The sequence below is a fragment of the Dreissena polymorpha genome, chromosome 12 (genome assembly GCF_020536995.1).
Source record: "Dreissena polymorpha isolate Duluth1 chromosome 12, UMN_Dpol_1.0, whole genome shotgun sequence".
Taxonomy (NCBI): domain Eukaryota; kingdom Metazoa; phylum Mollusca; class Bivalvia; order Myida; family Dreissenidae; genus Dreissena; species Dreissena polymorpha.
The window spans coordinates 70,164,549-70,184,598 of record NC_068366.1 but is presented as its reverse complement, the minus strand read 5'-3'; the positions used below and the strand labels follow the sequence as shown (position 1 = coordinate 70,184,598).

Here is a 20,050-nt window from a genome sequence, read left to right as displayed (position 1 = left end):
ACATGAGTATTAAAGTTATTACATTCGGATATACCCATGCGCATTGTACGATACGAGACTCGTACCCTATGCATACAGATATTGGAGAACAGGTCCTGAAATGGCAGGCTAATGCGCCTGATTATGTTATTCCCAGTGTCTACGCATGCGGAGAATGCTTATTTATCAAGAGATTTAACATCTTTGCAGAAATCAAACTACAACCATATTCAGTCAGTTTTCCACATTGAAAGCACCAACTTCAAGGCGGTATCAGTATAGATGTATTACTTCTAATATCATGTTCTTGCTTTCAAGGTATGATATGTCACATAAACTATTGAATATATATAACGTGTTCTTCACCTTTTGGAACAAGTGACCAATGGCGTACTCGAACACCTGATACCAGACGAGGGGGCCGCTTCCTAGCGGACGGGTGCGCGCGCACACCGCCCCCACACTCGGGTCACGTGTCATCAGGTCAAGCAGCGCTTCCACAGAGTTAACATTGAAGCGGACATCTGCGTCGGTGGTGAGAATGAAACATTCTTCCTCGGAACCTGGCGGCATTCGAACCAGATAGTACGATATTTAAATGATAATAACAGGGGCGCTACGTGTATTGTAAGCACGAAAAATACAGGCCTAAAGCAATCTTTATGGGGTTACAAAAGTAACGTCTTGTATATTATCAAAACAAATAATATATACAATGAAAAATGCGATTGTCTCTTAAAGGTGATATTTTGCTGAAACTGCCCTGGAAGAGCTAGGAGTTTAGATCTTCAGCATGCTCAGGTGTATTTATTTAATATTTTCAAACGGTAATTTACTCCAAACTCAATCTATGTTCGCCAATAAGTGATCCGGCTAGTCAATATGTCCATTTCTCGTTTTTTCAAGAATGGCTACATTTATAAGCCCCAAATACTGCCGTTCTTTGGTTTGGTAAGCATTGATAGGTGTATAAGTCAAAGCGTGATTGGTCACTTACATTCCTCCTGTTTCAGAATGAAGTCCAGCACGTATGACATGTACATCACTTGGCTCCATCGCTTCTTATTCTTCACCTGTGAAATGTTTAACCACATTTTAAGTGCGTTGCAATCGTTTTTAGGTATTCAATTGTTGTTTTTAAAACATACTTAATCTCTGCAACCATCGCTTCTTATTCTTCACCTGTGAAGTGTTTAACCACGTTTTAAAAGAGTTGCAATTGTTTTTAGGTATTCAATTGTTGGTTTTTAAAACATACTTAATCTCTGCGAAAAGTCTTTGCCTTATTTTGAAAAAAGAGATAGTAAAATAGCCGTGAAGCTGTAAAACGATGATCATCAGCAACAGCATAACGAAGGACGTTAACACGACCACATTACTACGTGTTAACCTTACCTTGATGTTATCCTTGAGGTGTATTTTGAAGACCATATCTCGGTCCAGGTTGTTGGTGAGCTTGGTGTTAAGATTCCATGAAATGGACAATCCGTACGGTGTGCTCGTGCGCGTACAAAACTGTGCTTTCACACCTGTGGCAAGTAATGTCGATGTTATGACTGATAGGATAACTCAAACGTTTTAAAAACATCACAAAACATTCAACTTTTGCTTTTGTGCTTCGCAAGGGAGTTCTGTTGCATAAAGCAATAGCACCGTCCGTCTGTCCTTTCGCCTTTCCTGTTTTTTGTGCAAAGCGTAACTCGATAGGAAAACATAGTATTGAAAAGATAGTGTGTAAAGGAGGTAATACTTCATATTTTGATGAAGGGGTTTAAGAGAAAATGTGCAATACAAGAACCATAACTTTATATCATGTATTTACAGACTATGGACAGTTTAACTCAATCATTACTGAACGGATTTTATAGAATACAATAGCATATAAAACACAATATTAGTAATTTTAAAACGTCTAATCAGCAAAGAGAAAAGTGCAAGGTCCAAATAAATCTTCTTCGGAGTTTTACACTAACAGGAAATTTTGATTTCGGATATCGTACTCAAATTCATTACGTGATCACTTTTAAACTTTACATTTTGACTTTTTATGGAACAAGAACCATGATAATTAATGCCATCTTACCTAGTTCTTCTTCTGCCAGAGATATAAGCTGTAGAACGAAATCCGTTAGGTTAAAATAAACGTCTTTCACGGCGCCATCGAAGAATATGTGCGACTCGAATTTCCATACACCGTCCGTCTGTGCGCGATGGATGCCGTTGATTGACTGCAGGAGTTGTCGCATTTCGTAGTCCGCCTACGCACGAAAATCATAATTCGAAGAAAAACGTATACTTAAAATATTGAAGAATAATAAGTTCTTAAAAATTACATATCTATGTACATACTAATACCTATACTTTGGGGTACGAACCAAGACCTCGGTTAGCCCGCCATCTGCCTGAGATCCTCGTGCTGTGCATTGTAGAAAAAAGGCGTACCCAACGCAGGGTCGTGTACACAGTATTATATTCCTATTGCAAGAACATCTACGTTAAGAGTTACATCTCTGACCACAGAACACGTAGTAAAGTGTTTTACGTGCTTTTTCCTTAACCTCACTGTTAATTATTCTACATTCATTTTCCACGTTCCATTCTTCACGTGTTGGTATATTCATACTCCACCTACCTCTCTGTACATGGTTTCATGTACGATGACCATAGCCCAGCTGCCGTTCTGCATCGTATATCTTACCATGATGCTTTTCATCTTTGTACCACATGCTTTACTAAGAATTGTACTGTACATGATGTGATGCTTTAACCACATACCTAGGAGTACAAGTGTCCAATACGCTGTCGTTTGCGCGACTCGCTGTTTTTCCATGTTAATTGTAGTAAAACATTATTGAATACATGTATATCACGTTGACCTTTGCGTGGCAACCCGCCTTATGCATGGTTTTACATTGTAATAAAACTGTCATGTCTATATCACTTACATACACTATAACTTATGCACGCACCTCTCTGTACATTGTGGTACATATGATGACCTTCGTCCGGCTCGCCTTTAGCACGGGATCCTCATGCTGTTCGTCGTGGTACTCAGTCTTCTTGGACAACATAAGCCACTGCTCCAGCAGGCCGCTGGTGTACATAGGCGTCCAAAACAACTAAATGAAAACGGGCCCATATGTAAGCACTATACATTACCGCCAGTAGGACACTTGTTTGAATGCGTGTTTCATGTATGTACACAATTTAAAAGAAACAAAATTTAGCCCGTAGGTACAAAAATCACTGACGCATTTTTAGTGTCAATAGTGGTTTCAATTAGGTTCTTATTGTTGATACGCTATCATTTAAAAAAAAGATACGAACAATTTACTGATTTGGGAATCTTTTCATACCTTGTTAAACTTTTACTGATACAGTGTTAGATCAATTTTCGCAAGATTTGAGGTCCTATTTAATTGACACACAATAACTTATCCCAAAAATGTTAGTCCTTTAAATTTTGACTTGGTGTAAATAAGCGAAAACCGAAAACCAACTTTTGACACTTAAGTAAATGGCATTTATATTTAATTTCGACTGCTTTATTACCAACCAATAATGCATTGGGGCATCGCGTGATGTACAGTTTTACAGTAAAGTGCACAATAAAACATGCATATTTTTTGATTTTACAAAGCGTATGAGGTTTTGTGTTTTATTTTCAATGATAACGATTTAACATCCAACAGCACTTTAAATTGTTCTCGACAAATACCGATGCGTCTAGTTTCCGGCGCTGGCTTTTAGATGGACGTACCTGCTGATGGATTTTGATCAGAACTATTTTCTGACCTAAATTAAGCTGTACCTGATCTTCTTTCAGCATGGCTAGAAACTGAGATCCGAAGAGCAGATAACCGTTGGAAAGGGTCTGAGCGACAACGAGCAAAACCAGAGCGCTCACCGAGAATGCGTCGCCATACATCGTGCAATTGGCTGTAACATACTCACATATAATGTAAGCTGTTTCACTATCGTATTACATGATAAGTATATAGAGGGCCTAATATGATGTGTATTTAATATCAATTAAGCTCAGTGTTCTCACTTTTATAAACGCTAAAGTAAAATATGAATGTTTGTTATCAAAAAGTTTTGCTCAACGGACAATGCATATACTTATTTATTATTCATTACAATACACAAATTATATGCCTGAGATAAAAAAAATGGACCGTGCTCTGTGAAAAGGGGGTTTAATACATTTGCGTAAAGGGTCGTCCAAGATTAGCCTGTGCAGTCCGCAGGGACGACACTTTCCGCTGTTATGGTATTTTTCGTTTACTAAAAGTCTCTTCTTAGCAAAAATTCGTTACTTAGGCGGAAAGTTTCGTCCCTGATTAGCTTGTGCGGACTGCAAGGCTAATCTGGGACGACACTTTACGCACATGCATTAAACGCCTTTTTCACAAAGCACGGCCCAAATACGAAATTTGTCTGATTGCCAACAGGTGTGTACCTACCTTCACCTAAGACACCACGCGGGCACATTGCGTAGAAAGTGACGTATGATAGCGGCGTGCTGAACAACGTCAAAGGAACTGAGAATCCGAACCGCTGCATGCGCGTGGTGCAAGCGAAGTAAGCCGTGAAATATCCTGCAAAAGCGTCAAACGCAAGATAAACGTCCATATAGTCATGTTTTTTTGGCAAACAAAAGCCTTGTTAAATATATTTCGATAATCGTGAATGACTTTATGCGGATATTCATTCCATCGGTCTGCTTATGGATTTACCATGGGACAAACTATTATTAGAAAAACATAAAAAAAGAAGTATTTAACCCTGTTGCCCCATTTGAAAAACTTTCAAAATCAAATAAGTCTTAACTATATCTTTAATGAAACAACTGTAGTACATTAACTTTGTTTACAAAACAGGTTAAGCATTGCTTGTTTCTACTGATTGGACTGGGTTTTCTTAAGTTATGGAGATCAGGATAAAAACTCCTGGACGTCTGAACTATCAGAGAAATTTCATGCAACTTAATATCATTCAAGTCATGGAGATTATAATTGAAATCAGTCAAGATTTTTTTTGCAACTTACCAAAGAAAGTTCCGCCGATATTGCCGACGAACATCACCCAATCAGTCTTGGTCAGCTGGCTCATTTGCCCCCATCCCTTCACCCAGTCATCAGCAGAGGCATTGGGCAACACCTCCGCGTAAAACAGGATGGAAAAGCCAAATATGCACACAGCCTTCACGGCGGACATGACAATCGTCAGTTTCCACGTAGACGGGGCCAACTTCCGGTTTGGTTTTGGGGCGGGCTGGGCGGCGATAACATTGTTCAATCGGACGCTTGTTCGCATATGATTGCTCTACGATGCGAAGATACGGGGTGTGTGTAAGAAGTGTTAGTATAAGCAAAAGCATATCGAATATAGTTTAAAGTAACATTACTTCTCAAAATCAACGAACATTTCGAACAATACTTCGTAAAATAAAGGTAAACAATAAAAATCATTGTTCCTTATGGCACTTGCCGAAATTTCAACGCCAGATGTGGTCTGGTAAAATAGATGTTTGTAGATACGAAATTGCTCGTTTTCATTATTGTTTTGCATATTTTATTCCAATTTAATTTCCCGCAACGATATCTTTTCATACGACAGATGAACACTAACATGGTACCATTTTTAGTGTTCGTATGTCGCATGAAAAGATATATTCGCTGGAAATTAACATGGAATTACTTGTGTCACAAATAAATAACGAGAGCGCCGATGGCGCTGAAAGCATAGTTGCAAGATACAGGGAAGTTGCTGCTGAAGTAAATGTTTAGGTCAAAATATACTAAATAGTTTCCTTATATGTTTCGATGTAAAAGCGACAACTTTGAGCGAAAATAAATACAACATTTTGCACATAGAGACACCCATAACCATACCTTTTCTTGACGGGCATTCTTAGCTGAATCGATTTAAGCAATAAAAAAGATTTGTCATGTTCAAACCAAAAACAAATTCGACTCAAATCGAAATCGACTGTTTTTGCGCCTTTTTCGGCCGTTTTCTAGTGGATTGTAACCTTTTGCAGTGCCATTTTTTACTTTAATCTCCAACTTTATCCTATTTCAGGGATTAAGTAGTGAACACCTATGCTTACCCTATCAATATCTCCAAACGATAAAACCAGAACAAAGTGTATAACATGCCTTCGAGGAAAATATGATGATTTGTTTAGAAAGTACAGCCCTTCATGACTCGATTATTTAGTATATTGTAGCCTTAACGATTGCTGACATCACGAGTCGCCCCCCTTGTTAACAAAATGCTCTATTTTTAGAAACGGGAATTCCAAATAGTGACGAATGTGAATGGTTACAAAATGACATAACTATGAACATAAATACGTAGAATTACATTATTTCACGCATACCATTATGCAACCATCCGTTTTCTTTTCCGACTTGATACATTTACAGCTTTCCATTTAATATTTTACAGACACAGCACTCGTCCAGAATTCGCGCGAATCCATTAAATCCGATGCCACATTTAAACCGTTAACTCTACTCGTAACGTAAATTTCTGGCTCAAAGTAAATCATTTTAACTTCAATTAACACATCTCTATTACTTTTAAACTCTACTTCATCAAATCCATAGAAAGGCACGTCAGAATCCATGTCATAAATCAGAAAACATTCATCGTACTCCGCCATTTTTTTACACATTTTCAAAGAATAAAAGTGCTTTATGCCCCACTTCCTGCTGAGAATATGTTTTAATTTCTATTTATAATTAACCGATGAAATGTTACATATACTTTAACCAGGGCCTTATTAATTCAGTTATGTAAACATTTGACCTCTCACAGAACAGTAAACGAAGGAAATAGAAATTGGGATCCCATATAAATTAGGTGTGAGGTCACTATCAACAAGAACAGAATTGTTTTACGAACGAAATTTGTTTTAGGTTATAAGAAGATTTTTTGACATAAAACGGTCTAAGAAAAATTCACTAAAAAAGGTGTCAGCAATATTCTTGGAAGAAAACGTTAGAAAAACGTTTCCAAAAAAAAATTTGTAAGAATTACCATATGCTAAATTAAATAGATATTTAAATAATAGATTTAATAGATTTAAAACCTGAAAATTATAAAGCGTAGCAACGCGAAACGATTTAATACTTTGAAGAGTTCTGGTGTTGTCGTTATGTTTTGTGATGCTACGAGGATTGCTTATATAAAGTATAAAATACATCACTTCTTGTATGAGTACGGATTGCCGAGTGCTCTAAGTGAGAGATTTTCACTCTAGTGGTCAGTGGTTCGAGCCTAGTTAAAGTGATATTATGGGCATCTAACAGTTTATATGTGTCTATCGCAACCGTTGTTTATTTTTGGTGTGTTCACTTCATATACACTTGTATTTGCTAATGCAGCATCAACATACTAAAACAATATCCCGGAAAGAGAAAAATAATGCATTTGAATATCAACCGTACTTTCGATTGACAACTGATCATGCATGTACGACGTGAACCTAAATTTAGTTTAAGTGCAGATTCGATTATACGATACAAAGGCACAATTTTGTTTTACGGATCATTTCGGCTTAGAGGACTGGGTGAGTCACGTAAGAATATCGAATATAAATATATATTTTAATAAACAACTGGTAGCAAGTTGAGTCGCAGATAATTGATCAGTAACCACATTTTAACTAACTCTTTTGACCTGTTAATTCTTTTCAGCTCAATTAAACAGTGAAAAATACCCATAATTTCACTTATAGGGTTACTTTTTGTTTATTTCTTTTATTTTATTATTGTTTATTTAATTGAGATTTTTGGATCTTATGTTTACATGTATCAATTCAATACATGCCAAAATCTGTGAAAAGGTCCCTTAAATAATAATTATTTAACGCATTATAATTACTAATAAATAATTGGAATCGCCGATAATAAGTTGTAAATATTGAAGGTAGCCGTCTTTTAGAAGCAAACACGTATTTTTGCAATAAAAAAAAAATCCACCAATAATTAAAAAAAAAAACAATAAAAAAGAATAAAAGTAGACAAAAGATAAAAAATACGATGTCCATAATTAAAGTTATAGTGCATATACAGACAATAAAAATAAATATAATACGTAAAATGTTTTTTTTTAATTAAGGTCATTTACAAACAATTTCAGACTTATTAAAATAAAGTACGTCTTACGTTGGATATGGATTGGTTACTTGATGGCTCGCTGTGCCCCATGATTTCGCTGGCGAACACAAGACTCTCGTCGATCGGTTGTGCTAACGTCACGTCGGCGTCACTTCCGGTGTTCAACAATCGGCACTGGATGGCCGGTATCCAGGCAACGGAGAGGCATAGCACAGCAGTAACCATGACACCAAAGCTGGTGGAATCCCCCACAGTGCCCACGTCCTGATCAGGGATCTTGTTATGGTTCGCGAACGTGTATCCTGAAAGGTAACCAAGTTATTTGGGTGACGGGCCATGTTGGCAGAGATGTTGTTGATGACATATATGACAATTCTACCTTAGTTGAAATAATCGAAGACGATTATGAAGATGATAGTTAGGTCGATTTTACTTCTGTTGCTTCTACTTCTGGTGATAATGATGATGATTCTGTGGACGATGTTGATGTGTTTATTCCGATTGTGCTACTGATGCTGATCATGATGATAATGATAGTTATGCCTTTACAAATTATCACGAAATTGAAAAAGCAAATATCCGTTACCTGCTAAACCGAAACCAGCCAATTCAAATGCGATAGCCACCGTAAAGAAAAACTTGGCCGTGCGCCCCCTATGCTCCATCCAGCTATGTAAAGCGTTGTATAGGACGGGAAGTACGAAGACCCCACTCATAAGTAACACCGTAGTTCCCGGCCCTGTGAGCCCCGGTACGCAGAACACGAACAGCGTGGTTCCAACTGACTCCACTAAGCTCAGTGCCACGCCCTGTGTGGAGAAAGATCTGCGCGTTTAGCTCTCAAACATTGACGCGTCTCTTGTTAACTCAATTAACGTAAACACGCGCTTAAATTGTGGCCTTCATTGTTTGAGCGCGTGTTTTATGAGATATATGACAATATACCAGGAAGTTTATGAAGAAGGCCTGTATCTTTTGAAAAAGACTACAGTATAAAGTAATGCATTCATCATAGCGGGTCTGGAACATCTGTTGGCGTAAAGGTTAGCGTCAGATTAATTAAGATGAACTTAATGGTCTTATTAAATCAAATTTAATATGAAATACATTCGTAAATGACGGCATGTACCCCGATAAGGGATCGTCGGCTGGGCCAGGGGATGTCCTTCCGCAACGCACCGGTGAGGATGCCGCGTAGAAAGCTGAACACGTGAGGAACGATTGTTGCGATCTGCAGCAAAACCAAAATACCATGTGCGCGTTGCTGTGCTGTCCCGGTTTCGAAAACTCCGCGAGACATCATGTGAGAGAGCGAGATTGCTCCGATCTGAAATTAAAAAAAAATCATGGTGAAGTATTTGAAATGTTTTTCTAGTATACATATCCGCCCAAAATATCACAAATACAACTCATTGTGAAGCACAATTGATGAAAAAATAAGCGTTTTTGCACTACAAACGGAACTAACAAATGATATCAGATTGCTTCTTTGATTATTTTTTTTGTTTTATACCATAAGTTGGCTTAAATGTGTTTTTCTCAGTAATCATTCCAAATACCGCCAACCATCGCGCCCATGTCTTGCTTTCTAAAATTTTTTTCGCATGTGCGCAGTGTTCACAGCCCGCAGTTATCGCTGTCACTGTGTTTAGACTGCGGTATCTCGGCGTTTGAGCGGTGGTCAAAGGCGACGTCATAAAGTCCACACTAGATTGTTTGCGTGTCTTTTAACACTGTAATGCGGAAGATGGGGTTCCACTAACTATAAACTACGACCATGAATGCGATAGGGCCTTAATAAGTACCTTATAAACATAGTGACATCGCAGTAGTGTCATAGCAGAGTCTCCATGCGTCTATAGTGAACAAATTGTCCACGGTTTAAATACGACTCAGGAAATACTGTACTTGTCCAAGGTCGAGGTCATCACATTGAATTCGCGCTGCGAACGTAGTGAAGACGCAGTGATGTCCCCGATGATCGATGGGCTGACCTGTCATATCTTGTGCGGATTGCTCGGTACTAAACGTATTTCTTTTGTTATTCTTGTCTTCACAGGTTGCTCCTTACCCGCTTTCCTTTCCTGGCCTTAACTGAGCTGTAGGTACGGTATGTCTGATACTGCAATTGGACTGTTAGTACCACCCTTAGCCTCTAATAGCAGATAGCGTCGGCATAAATTATATCAGACCATGACCCTAATGACGAATTGGTCCCGCCGCGTACACACGAACAAAGTTAATAAGAACTCACGGCGTGATGGTTGACAGTATTTGATTTCTTAAAGAAAAATACACAGGCATTCTTACTACTATTATTGGCGGTCTTCAAACTGTTTACTGTTTTGGTCGTATAGAGGAAGCCAAGTCGATGTAACGGGGATACGTTGGACATGTTTACATAAGTTCCTATAAGGGCACGACTCTCTGAACGCCGCCATAAAAGGTTTTTATTACAAACCCAAGGAGTCATCGGCAATTCTACCGCGTCCTGAACATGACGGGGATAGATTTTTTAATTCTTAAAATAACAAAGCAGACACAAACTGAATTCACCTACTTTGCTAAAATTTACGAAAGCCAATAGAATCAGGAAGATTAGGGCAGTTGAGAACCATTTTATGATGACGACGAAGACGGACGGCCGGTGACTATACTTGAGGTCCTTCCGGTTGAGTTCTCGCTTGATCTTTGAGTCCGCTTCTATAACTAGCTTATTCTTTCTGGGCGCTTTTTTACCTTCCGTTCCCATGGTTGCTGGAAGTTTAATGATACGAAAAGAAATTCATTTCGCAATAGAATAAGATCAAGTGCATTAATGACTGTACAAAATTGGTTAATGGATTTTCACCTCATATTTAGGTTGTCTGGATTTTGATACTAAATTATGTTCATATATTTTTGAGGCGAAAGTGAGTTTAAATATTCGTTGGGTCATTAACATTTTACTCAATATAATATTATTTAACCAACAAAAGGTGAGATATTCCTTGATTGTTTTGATGATTTATGATATGTGATCTTATTAAAAGTAAAGCTACAACAAGCAAACAATATATGAAAAAATCATGAATTAAATTTCGGTTTAGTTTCTTTCACGATCATTTTAAAGTCTCTATAACGCTCAAAATCAACGAAAATTTCGTAAAGTAATTCGTAAAATAAAGTTAACACCTAAACAATTAGTCTTCCTTATAGCAAAAGCCACAATTTCAACGCTAGATGTGGTATGATTACAGAGATTTGTATAGATACAAAATGCTCGTTTTTATTTATTTATGACCACAATAAATTCCATGCTAATTTCCTGCGAATATATCTATTCATACGACACACAAACACTAAAATAGTACCATGTGAAAACCATATTAAAAACTAGCATTTTTTTATCTCACAAACATCTATTTACCAGACCACATCTGGTGTTGAAATTTCGGCAATTGCCATAACGAACAATGATTTTTAATTGTTTAGCTTTATTTTACGAAATATTGTACGAAATTTTCGTTGATTTTGAGTAGTAATTTTACTTTAATGCTATTTATGAAAATGGTTTTTAATATAAAAAAACAACAACAACTGCTACACATATAACTGAGGCAAGGGAATGTTTGTGTGGTATTTTGCAGCTATACATATCGCATGTGCTGTTATTACGTCACAATTTACGCGATGATAACGTCACTTACTAGCAGTGGATGCCGATGACGTTGTGCTGACTTCGATGCTTGCCATTTCTTTTGTGTTTATTTGGCGTAACTGTGTTTGAGATCGACGACGTTGACAATACAACTTTGAATGTATATGACGTCGATTAGGTATTAACGTTCAAGTGACATCCCGGCGAGTTCTCGGTAACATCTGTGTTTATGACGCCGATTCTGTTATTATTTCCGCAACGACGTCAAAACGTTTCCCTTTATTACGAAGCTTTGTGCGTTTTCTAAGATGGAAGTTTCACTCTGAAATGGTGAAATGTGTATAGTGTGTAAGAATTGCTTTTAACTTAAAAAGTTGTAAATTTCCCTTTCATTGAATATCAAAGTTTCATGGATATAATATGGTAATTTGGTAAACGTGGTATAATATGGTTATGGGCTAAACGTTTAACATATTTTCCCCTTTTTCTTTAACCCATTCATGCCTAGCGTCTAGAAAAAAGGCCTTGGCAAACAGCATAGACCCAGATGAGACGCCGCATCATGTTATTTGCTTAAAGGAATTTCTGAAAGGCCACTAACGAATATATAAACAGCTGTGACAAAATCGCGTCTGTTAAATGCTTAAAGTGATATTATGGGCATTTTCCACTGTTGAATTGAGCTGAAAAGAATTAAAAGGTCAAAAGAGTTAGTTAAAATGTGGTTACTGATCAATTATCTGCAACTCATCTTGCTACCAGTTGTTAATAAAAAATATATTTTATATTCGATATTCTTACGTGACCCACCCAGTCCTGTAAGCCGAAATGATCCGTAAAACAAAATTGTGTTTTTGTGTCGTTTGAACGAATCTGCACTAAAACTAAATTTAGGTTCAAATCGTACATGCATGATCAGTTGTCAAACGAAAGTTCGGTTGATATTCAAATGCATTATTGTTTTTCTTTTGGGTATATTGTTTTAGTATGTTAATGCTGCATTAACAAATATAAGTGTATTTGAAGTGAAAACCCCAAAAAATAAACAACGGCTGCGATAGACACCTATAAACTGTTAGATGCCCATAATATCACCTTAAGGGTATTAGCTTGTAAGGCTGTTTGCCTTCTATCGCACAGGTTAATAGTCTTAATCATTAATGTCACTTGGGTACACTAGAATACAATATAATGTATACATGTATATATTTGTCTGTGATGAACTTATTGTTAATTGATATATAAAACATCGCTTGTTTGACATCATTTAATATTTTATGACAAAATGTTATAGGAATTTTTGACCTCTCTCTCCTATTTTTTAAAATTATTTTCCGGGTTTCTTCACCAGCCTTCCTCGTTGCAGTGCACGTTTAAAGGGACTTGTTGACAATTTGTTCGCATTTAATAATAATGGCATATACTGTTTTAACTTAAAATACTACAGTTTTTAGAGTAATCAAAAGTACAATATAAGAAAACGAAGTTACAAAATAACATAAATAATCAAATAAATTAAAACAATGTAAGGGCTCGCTCAGGGCAGGAAAGAAAACAGTTAACAATATAATCCAAGTATATCAACGAAAACAATTAAGTTAAACTCGGGTACAGTAAAAAGCAACTTGAATATTCGAGAAACTTTTTTTTCTGAAATTAATCAATGGACACTGTTATACGGACGTGTACATAATGCCGGAAGAGAAGAAACTGTATCGTAGCCACAAAGTCTACTAAGAATGGACCAGCGTACCTGTAAAACGAATATGAGAGCGGAAGAAGGATTACCACCACCACGTAAGAAAACTGTACCAGTTACGTAGCGACCGTGAGATGGGCAGGCATCTTCGAAAGGTTGATAACATACAGCAAAATGCTATTGAAAAAAAACAACAACGGAGAGACAGACAGACAGACAGACAGACAGACAGACAGACAGACAGACAGATAGACAGACGTTACGATTGGAGTCAGAGACCCATTATTCATTATTCACAGCTACTTCCAGACGGGAAAATTAGTCGACAAATGACATTGTCTTTGCTGCCTTTTTTAAAATTCGTCTTCAATATATATTTTTTCTTGCCTATTTTGTGTTATTGTAACATATTTTTATCAATATATTACAATTTAACTTATATAAAAATCGTATAAACTCGCTTTAATAACGCGATAAACAAAAGCTGCTTATTATTTTATTAATTATGATTATCTTTTAACAAAACATAGTCGTATGTGTTATTTCTCGCTTGGTCTCACATAGCATGTCTTTTCATATAATTGACATACGTTCTTTAAGTGGAAATAATTTTTCCAAATGGGTCCATTGCACTTAACATGCATTAATGATTTTCTACATTCACTTTACACACGTTTCATGACTGCATGCACACATTATCACGAGCACGTGTATTTGTTATCAGCAGTCATAAATTAATATGTCCATAAAACATGTTTCAAGTGGATTGGAAGAATAAGCTATATAAATACAAATAGAATGAAGCCCTCTTTTACGTGAAAGACCTTAATTGATGAACACTTTTAACTGCCGGGCGCCCCGCAGGAAAGCGCCCCTCGATTGAATCAGCCGCAGTGTGAATAAGGCCATGTTATAACGTGACCCGTTTGAGGCTCAAACTTTCGAGCGCCCTATCCACTAGGCAACGGACACGGTATATACTATATATGTGCTGAATTAAATTGTATTAATTTTCGTATTGTTATACGTAAGATAATAGCGATAAAATGCATGTAACTAATGCTTATTTCACTTTAATTGTCAAACTGAATTGATCACAATCCATGCACATGATGTGCGTATCTTTTTTCTACACTTGAATGCAAAAGAATTATAACGCTTTCACGAAACTCGGTTTTAAACATTTTGCCAATTCGTTTGGAGTGCTTTAAAGGGACCGTCAACCACGAATGACGAAAAAAGAAAAGTTCTAAAATAACAGTTTTTTTAACAATTATTAGTTTATATTGATTAAAATATCACTACTGGTATATTACATTACTTGAAAAAGTTAATATTTTCAGTATATTCGGTATTAAAATGTCGCAATGTGAAATCGAGACTGCATCGCGTAAATAGGTGACATAACGATATACACACTATAAATAACGCAAGTAGATGATCATTTTATATATAAAATATATACAATTCACTACGCATGCACAATTTGCATTACTGGGTTTAAAACGTGACGATAATGATCAATCTACTGGCGTTATTTATAGTTAACTGGTAGTTACCTGTTAGAAATACCCAGTAAAAATTATTGCCAAATATACTAAAAATATGATAACTTAACAACTTTTTTTAAGTAATGTAATATACCAGTCGTGATATTTTAATCAATATAAACTAATAATTGTAAAAAATACGGTGTTTTACAACTTTTCTTTTCTTCGTCGTCGTGGTTGACAGTCCCTTCAATTAATGGTTCAATCACAAGCTATATCTGCATGTCCAATATCTTAACACGACATTTCAGCGCAATATCTTGATACAAACTCAATTTATTTTCTATATTTAGAATATGTCTTGCAGAAATTCGTATAAGCAAACAGCGAAGACCCTGATGAGACGCCGCATCATGCGGCGTCTCATTTGGGTCTACGCTGTTTGCCAAGGCCCCTTTTTCTAGACGCTAGGAATAAATGGGTTAATGAGTTGTAGATCGCGAACATCGATTGAGTATGAATGAAAAAAAGTGTGTAACAGATACATAAAACACATTTTTTCGGCGATGTTACGCTTTTGTGCGACTTGTTCCGATCAATAACTGTTACTTTACAAAAATTATCAAATCGCTGCACGTGTCTTTATTGAGACAGTACAATCTGATTGGCACAGCGAATAAGCGATCACGAGGTATTCGGGACGATCACCTTCCTGAGAAAGTTCTCAAACTATTCCCTGGACAACAAAATATATGGCTTGTGTGTCCAGAAACGTTTGGGCTTTTATTTACATGTTCGCTCTATGTTGCATATATCCAATATTTAATATTCATTACCATGTTGAATTTATTTTTGGCTACATTTTTGCGCATTTACATTATTGGTAATTACATGTATTTGAATCAGTATATTGTAACCTTTAGTACATTGTACACATAGACCATTTGTGGGTATATTAATTGTTTGCCGATACGCAGTATTTAATCACAATTACCCCATTAGTATGTCATACTCAGAGAACTAAAAACAAACCAAAAATAGAAGCAACATTTCGGTCACCCAAATGCGTATTCGTGCCCTTCAATGCAATTATCTTAAAATGTATCAATGGTTTATAGGTTTTGCGCTGCTTAATACGTGGTAATTAGATTGGATTTCACATAGAACATTTGATCTTAATGTTTTCTTTGAGCTAATATTTGGATTTTAAGCTATATAAATACTGGCTCTGGTTTTGTTCTTTAGGTAAACATAAATCACGATTTCCAATTTTGTTGTATATTCAACTTTTTCCAACGCATTGATGTTTGATTGTATTAAGAATAATAAACAAAAACACATCTTTTACTATGTTATTTATTAGAACAAAATACATTGTAATTGGTAAAAGGCTAACATACGTGTCAATATATGCAAGGAAAAGGTGTATGTGGTGTGGGCGGTATTATACCAACAGCACGGAATGTAATAACGTCACAACTTACTCCATGATGACATCATATACTAGCGGTGGATTTCTTTAACGCCACGAAGACCTCAATGCTCGCCGTGAAGGTGGGTTAATTTTGCTATGAAAAAAATGTGTTTCAGATCAACGAAGTTTTTAATGCACGTTATTGTGAAAATGATTTCACTCAGATTTTCGCACGACGATCTTTTTTATTCTATTGGAAGCAAGTTGCATATGCTTACATAAATGCGAAATCCTCACAGAAAAATACTTGTATGTTGACGTCAGCAATTTAATAAGATGATGAAATCGCTCTGAAATGATGAATTAGTATTTCAGAGGATTTTTTTTCTACAATACAGTGTTAAGCCTTGCTTGAAGGTTTGTCAAATGTCAAGACGAACCATAATATGGTTTATGTTTATATGTAAACATATCTCAGTTGTCGATATTAAAATTCACAAACAGTTTACATTAATTTAACTTCACCTTTGTGTTATAAATTTATAGATTTAGTAATATGTCAGCAGTCGTTATTAACCAACTGTGACCTTAAACATTTTCCCAATAGAGAATAAAAATCAACACAATGTGAATCATCAGCTGCAGCAGCAGGAGAAACCGCTTAATATATGAATCGTGTTCTGAGAAAACTGGGCATAATAATGTATGTGCGTATAGTGTCGTCCCAGATTAGCCTGTGCAGTTCGCACAGGCTAATCAGGGACGACACTTTCCGCATAAATTGGATTTTTGCTAAGAAGAGTCTTCATTTAAACGAAACATGTCATACAAGCGAAAAGTGTCGTCCCTGATTAGCCTTTGCGGACTGCACAGGCTAATCTGGGACGACAGTTTACGCACATGAATTATGCCCAGTTTTCTCAGAACACGACTCATATATTCTCTGTCCTTCATTTATGGCAAAGCACCAATTGTCAAACAACAAGGCATAAACCTAATGTAGAAGGAACAAAATAAAGTGAATATAAAAAATATTTTATATGAATGTCAGATGCTGACAACATCAACTTCCTATCTGTCCGTTCGTTCGATTGTTCTTGTATCTATATAAGCTCCATGTAACGTGTTAACCTATCAATACAATGATAAAATTCCACCATTTTTCATATATGCAAAAAACACTCAATATCAAAGAATAAAAACACAACAACTCATGACATTATTACACAATAAAAATACAGGTTCGTTTATGCATAGTCATTCTTTGACATTGGAACAAAAGTAACAAAAAACACATTTAAACGGAATGCACATAAAATGCATTTATTGAAACAGTGTGGCTGGACGAGAGGAATGTAAGGTAGTCATATAAACCAAAGAAGTAGAGCTCGAATTAAGGTGGGTATAAATTTCATTTTGAAGATCATGTCCTTGTTTACACGATATATGCTGTAGCTTTATTGCACAGATGGCTAATCTTTCATTTAAGCCGTGTTCTGAGAAAACTGGGCTTAATGCATGTGCGTAAAGTGTCGTCCCAAATTAGCCTGTGCAGTCCTCAAAGGCTAATCAGGGACGATCCTTTCCGCTTTTATGGTATTTTTAGTTTGAAGGAAGTCCCTTCTTACCGAAAATCAAGTTTACGCGGAAAGTGTCTTTCCTGATTTCTCAGGACAAGTCTCATTTGAGGGCAGAGATCTGTAAACAAATCCATTTAAACGCATTTCATTGATCATTATAACACTGTTTGTGTCCATCAAACAGTTAGTAGATATATCTATATTTATTTTATCTTAATCATATCACAATACCATTTGTTTAAATCTATGTTAAACAGAATGTTACTGATTAAAAACACAATATAAATGACCCCATGATATAAGATCAGTCACGTATGCTTGGTAATTATGTGAGCCTTGCTGTACAAATGACCCATATGGATGAAAAATCACATATTAAGTGTTTGACACATCCAATTAGAGCTACAATTTTAATTGTCACGTTTATTGAAATACATGAAAGAAAAAAAATTTAATTTATTTTAAATAACTTTTTTTTTGCAAATATAAAGACAAATATATATATTTCTTCCTTTTATAAACAAACGATATGAAATAAAAAATTCTGCACTTTTCATCAAGGAAGGCAATAGCATTAAAGGTCAATACATAATATTTTATTTTTTGTCCTTAAATTGATTTCGAAATTGTTTCAAAAATGATAACCATGAAACACAGAATCAATTGAAAAAAGTGAATACATTATCTTACATAAATGTAAAGAGAACATGTTTTTTGCTTTCTGTGTAACATCGCAAATTCTCGTAGAAAAAATGGATTTTCACGTTTTTCGCAAACAAGCAAAGGCAAACAAATTTCATCTTTATCTTAATTTTAAAGGGGCCTTTCCAAAGATTTTGGCATGTATTGAAGTTTGTAATTAAATTATTATATTGATTAATATAAACATTGGATCTAAAAAGCTCCACTACAAAATAAAGAATAAAATTTAAATTAAAAAAGTAACCCTCAACAGGGCTCGAACCACTGCCCCCTGGAGTCTTGGAGTAAAACGTCTACCTCTTAGACCACTCGGCCATCCGTGCTCATAACATGAAGGAGGTATTTTATACTTTATATAAGCGATCCTCGTAGTTTCACATAATACATTTATAACGACAAAAGCAGAACACTCCAAATTATTCAATCGTTTCGCGTTGCAACGCTTTATAATTTTCAGGTTTTTAAATCGTCAAAAGATGCATATAATGGCTATTTTAAAGCATGGTAAATGTTGAGTAATACTGTTTCCTCACAAATATCATAACTTAAACGAAAATGTGCGAATCAAAAACAACTTTTTTTTTAATTTTGTCAATTTACCAAAACGTGAAAAGGCCCCTTTAAACGTTTGCTCGAATTCAAGTCATCGTTTTTTATCATTTGTTTGTTTACTAGTTATCGTTCTTTTTAATTTTGCGTGTTTGCGAGTTATCGTTATTGTAACATATACTGGATCACGAGTTATCTTAAGCTGTAACATATGCTTGAAAGCGAGTAAGGAGAATGATATCACGAATAACTATTATGACAGACACGGGTTTCAGGATACCATTTCTGCAATGTTTGAAAGAATCAATTCCATTGCGCAAAAGGCTGGTTACCCCCCTATACTACACATCTAAAGTCACATAGGAAAGATTAAGGATTTTGATAACTCTGGAAGATGTACGATTATATTCAGAGTGTGGAATTCTTTTGTGGAAATCATAATATTAGCGTCCGAAATGGTTTTTGTTGAAAGTACATTCCGCAAAGAGACGCATTTGTTAAGAACAGTTGATAAATAAAGGATACAAAATTCAATGTTTATTGCTATGTGGCATCCGACCCTTGAAATTACAAATAATATTGCATAGTAGCACAATTTCAATACACATACACTGTATAAGCATAACAAACATAAGTAATGGTATAGGTATTGATAATAAACTGCTATTAGTAACACATTTCTTCATTTTCAAAAGCATAGCAACACTTTTGATCACCCTTTTTGCCCGGGAGCTTATGATTATATCAACTTAATTGTAGTAGCGGGTGTATAGAACTTAATGGGTATATACCTTTCTCGAAGGTCTAAGTATGTTGTGTATCTTAAAAAAAATGAAATTCATTTTCAAAATAAGTTTCACAAAAA

The 20,050-nt window shown here is 35.8% G+C and overlaps 1 protein-coding gene across 1 annotated transcript in view; it reads right to left on the bottom strand.

Moving 5' to 3' along the window:
• The window catches only part of LOC127852809 (chitin synthase chs-2-like), a 179,381-nt gene that overhangs the window by 20,235 nt on the left and 139,096 nt on the right, over positions 1 to 20,050 (bottom strand). The window contains exons 3-15 of the mRNA XM_052386796.1: positions 11,801 to 12,073; positions 10,672 to 10,868; positions 9,241 to 9,438; positions 8,698 to 8,920; positions 8,160 to 8,413; positions 5,031 to 5,307; positions 4,446 to 4,580; positions 3,791 to 3,918; positions 2,949 to 3,098; positions 2,063 to 2,237; positions 1,375 to 1,508; positions 977 to 1,052; positions 346 to 542 (exon numbers count right to left, since the gene is read on the bottom strand). Of these exons, the coding sequence (XP_052242756.1) occupies positions 346 to 542; positions 977 to 1,052; positions 1,375 to 1,508; positions 2,063 to 2,237; positions 2,949 to 3,098; positions 3,791 to 3,918; positions 4,446 to 4,580; positions 5,031 to 5,307; positions 8,160 to 8,413; positions 8,698 to 8,920; positions 9,241 to 9,438; positions 10,672 to 10,868; positions 11,801 to 11,846 (2,190 nt within the window). The 5' untranslated portion in view covers positions 11,847 to 12,073. The remainder of the gene's footprint in view (positions 1 to 345; positions 543 to 976; positions 1,053 to 1,374; positions 1,509 to 2,062; positions 2,238 to 2,948; positions 3,099 to 3,790; positions 3,919 to 4,445; positions 4,581 to 5,030; positions 5,308 to 8,159; positions 8,414 to 8,697; positions 8,921 to 9,240; positions 9,439 to 10,671; positions 10,869 to 11,800; positions 12,074 to 20,050) is intronic.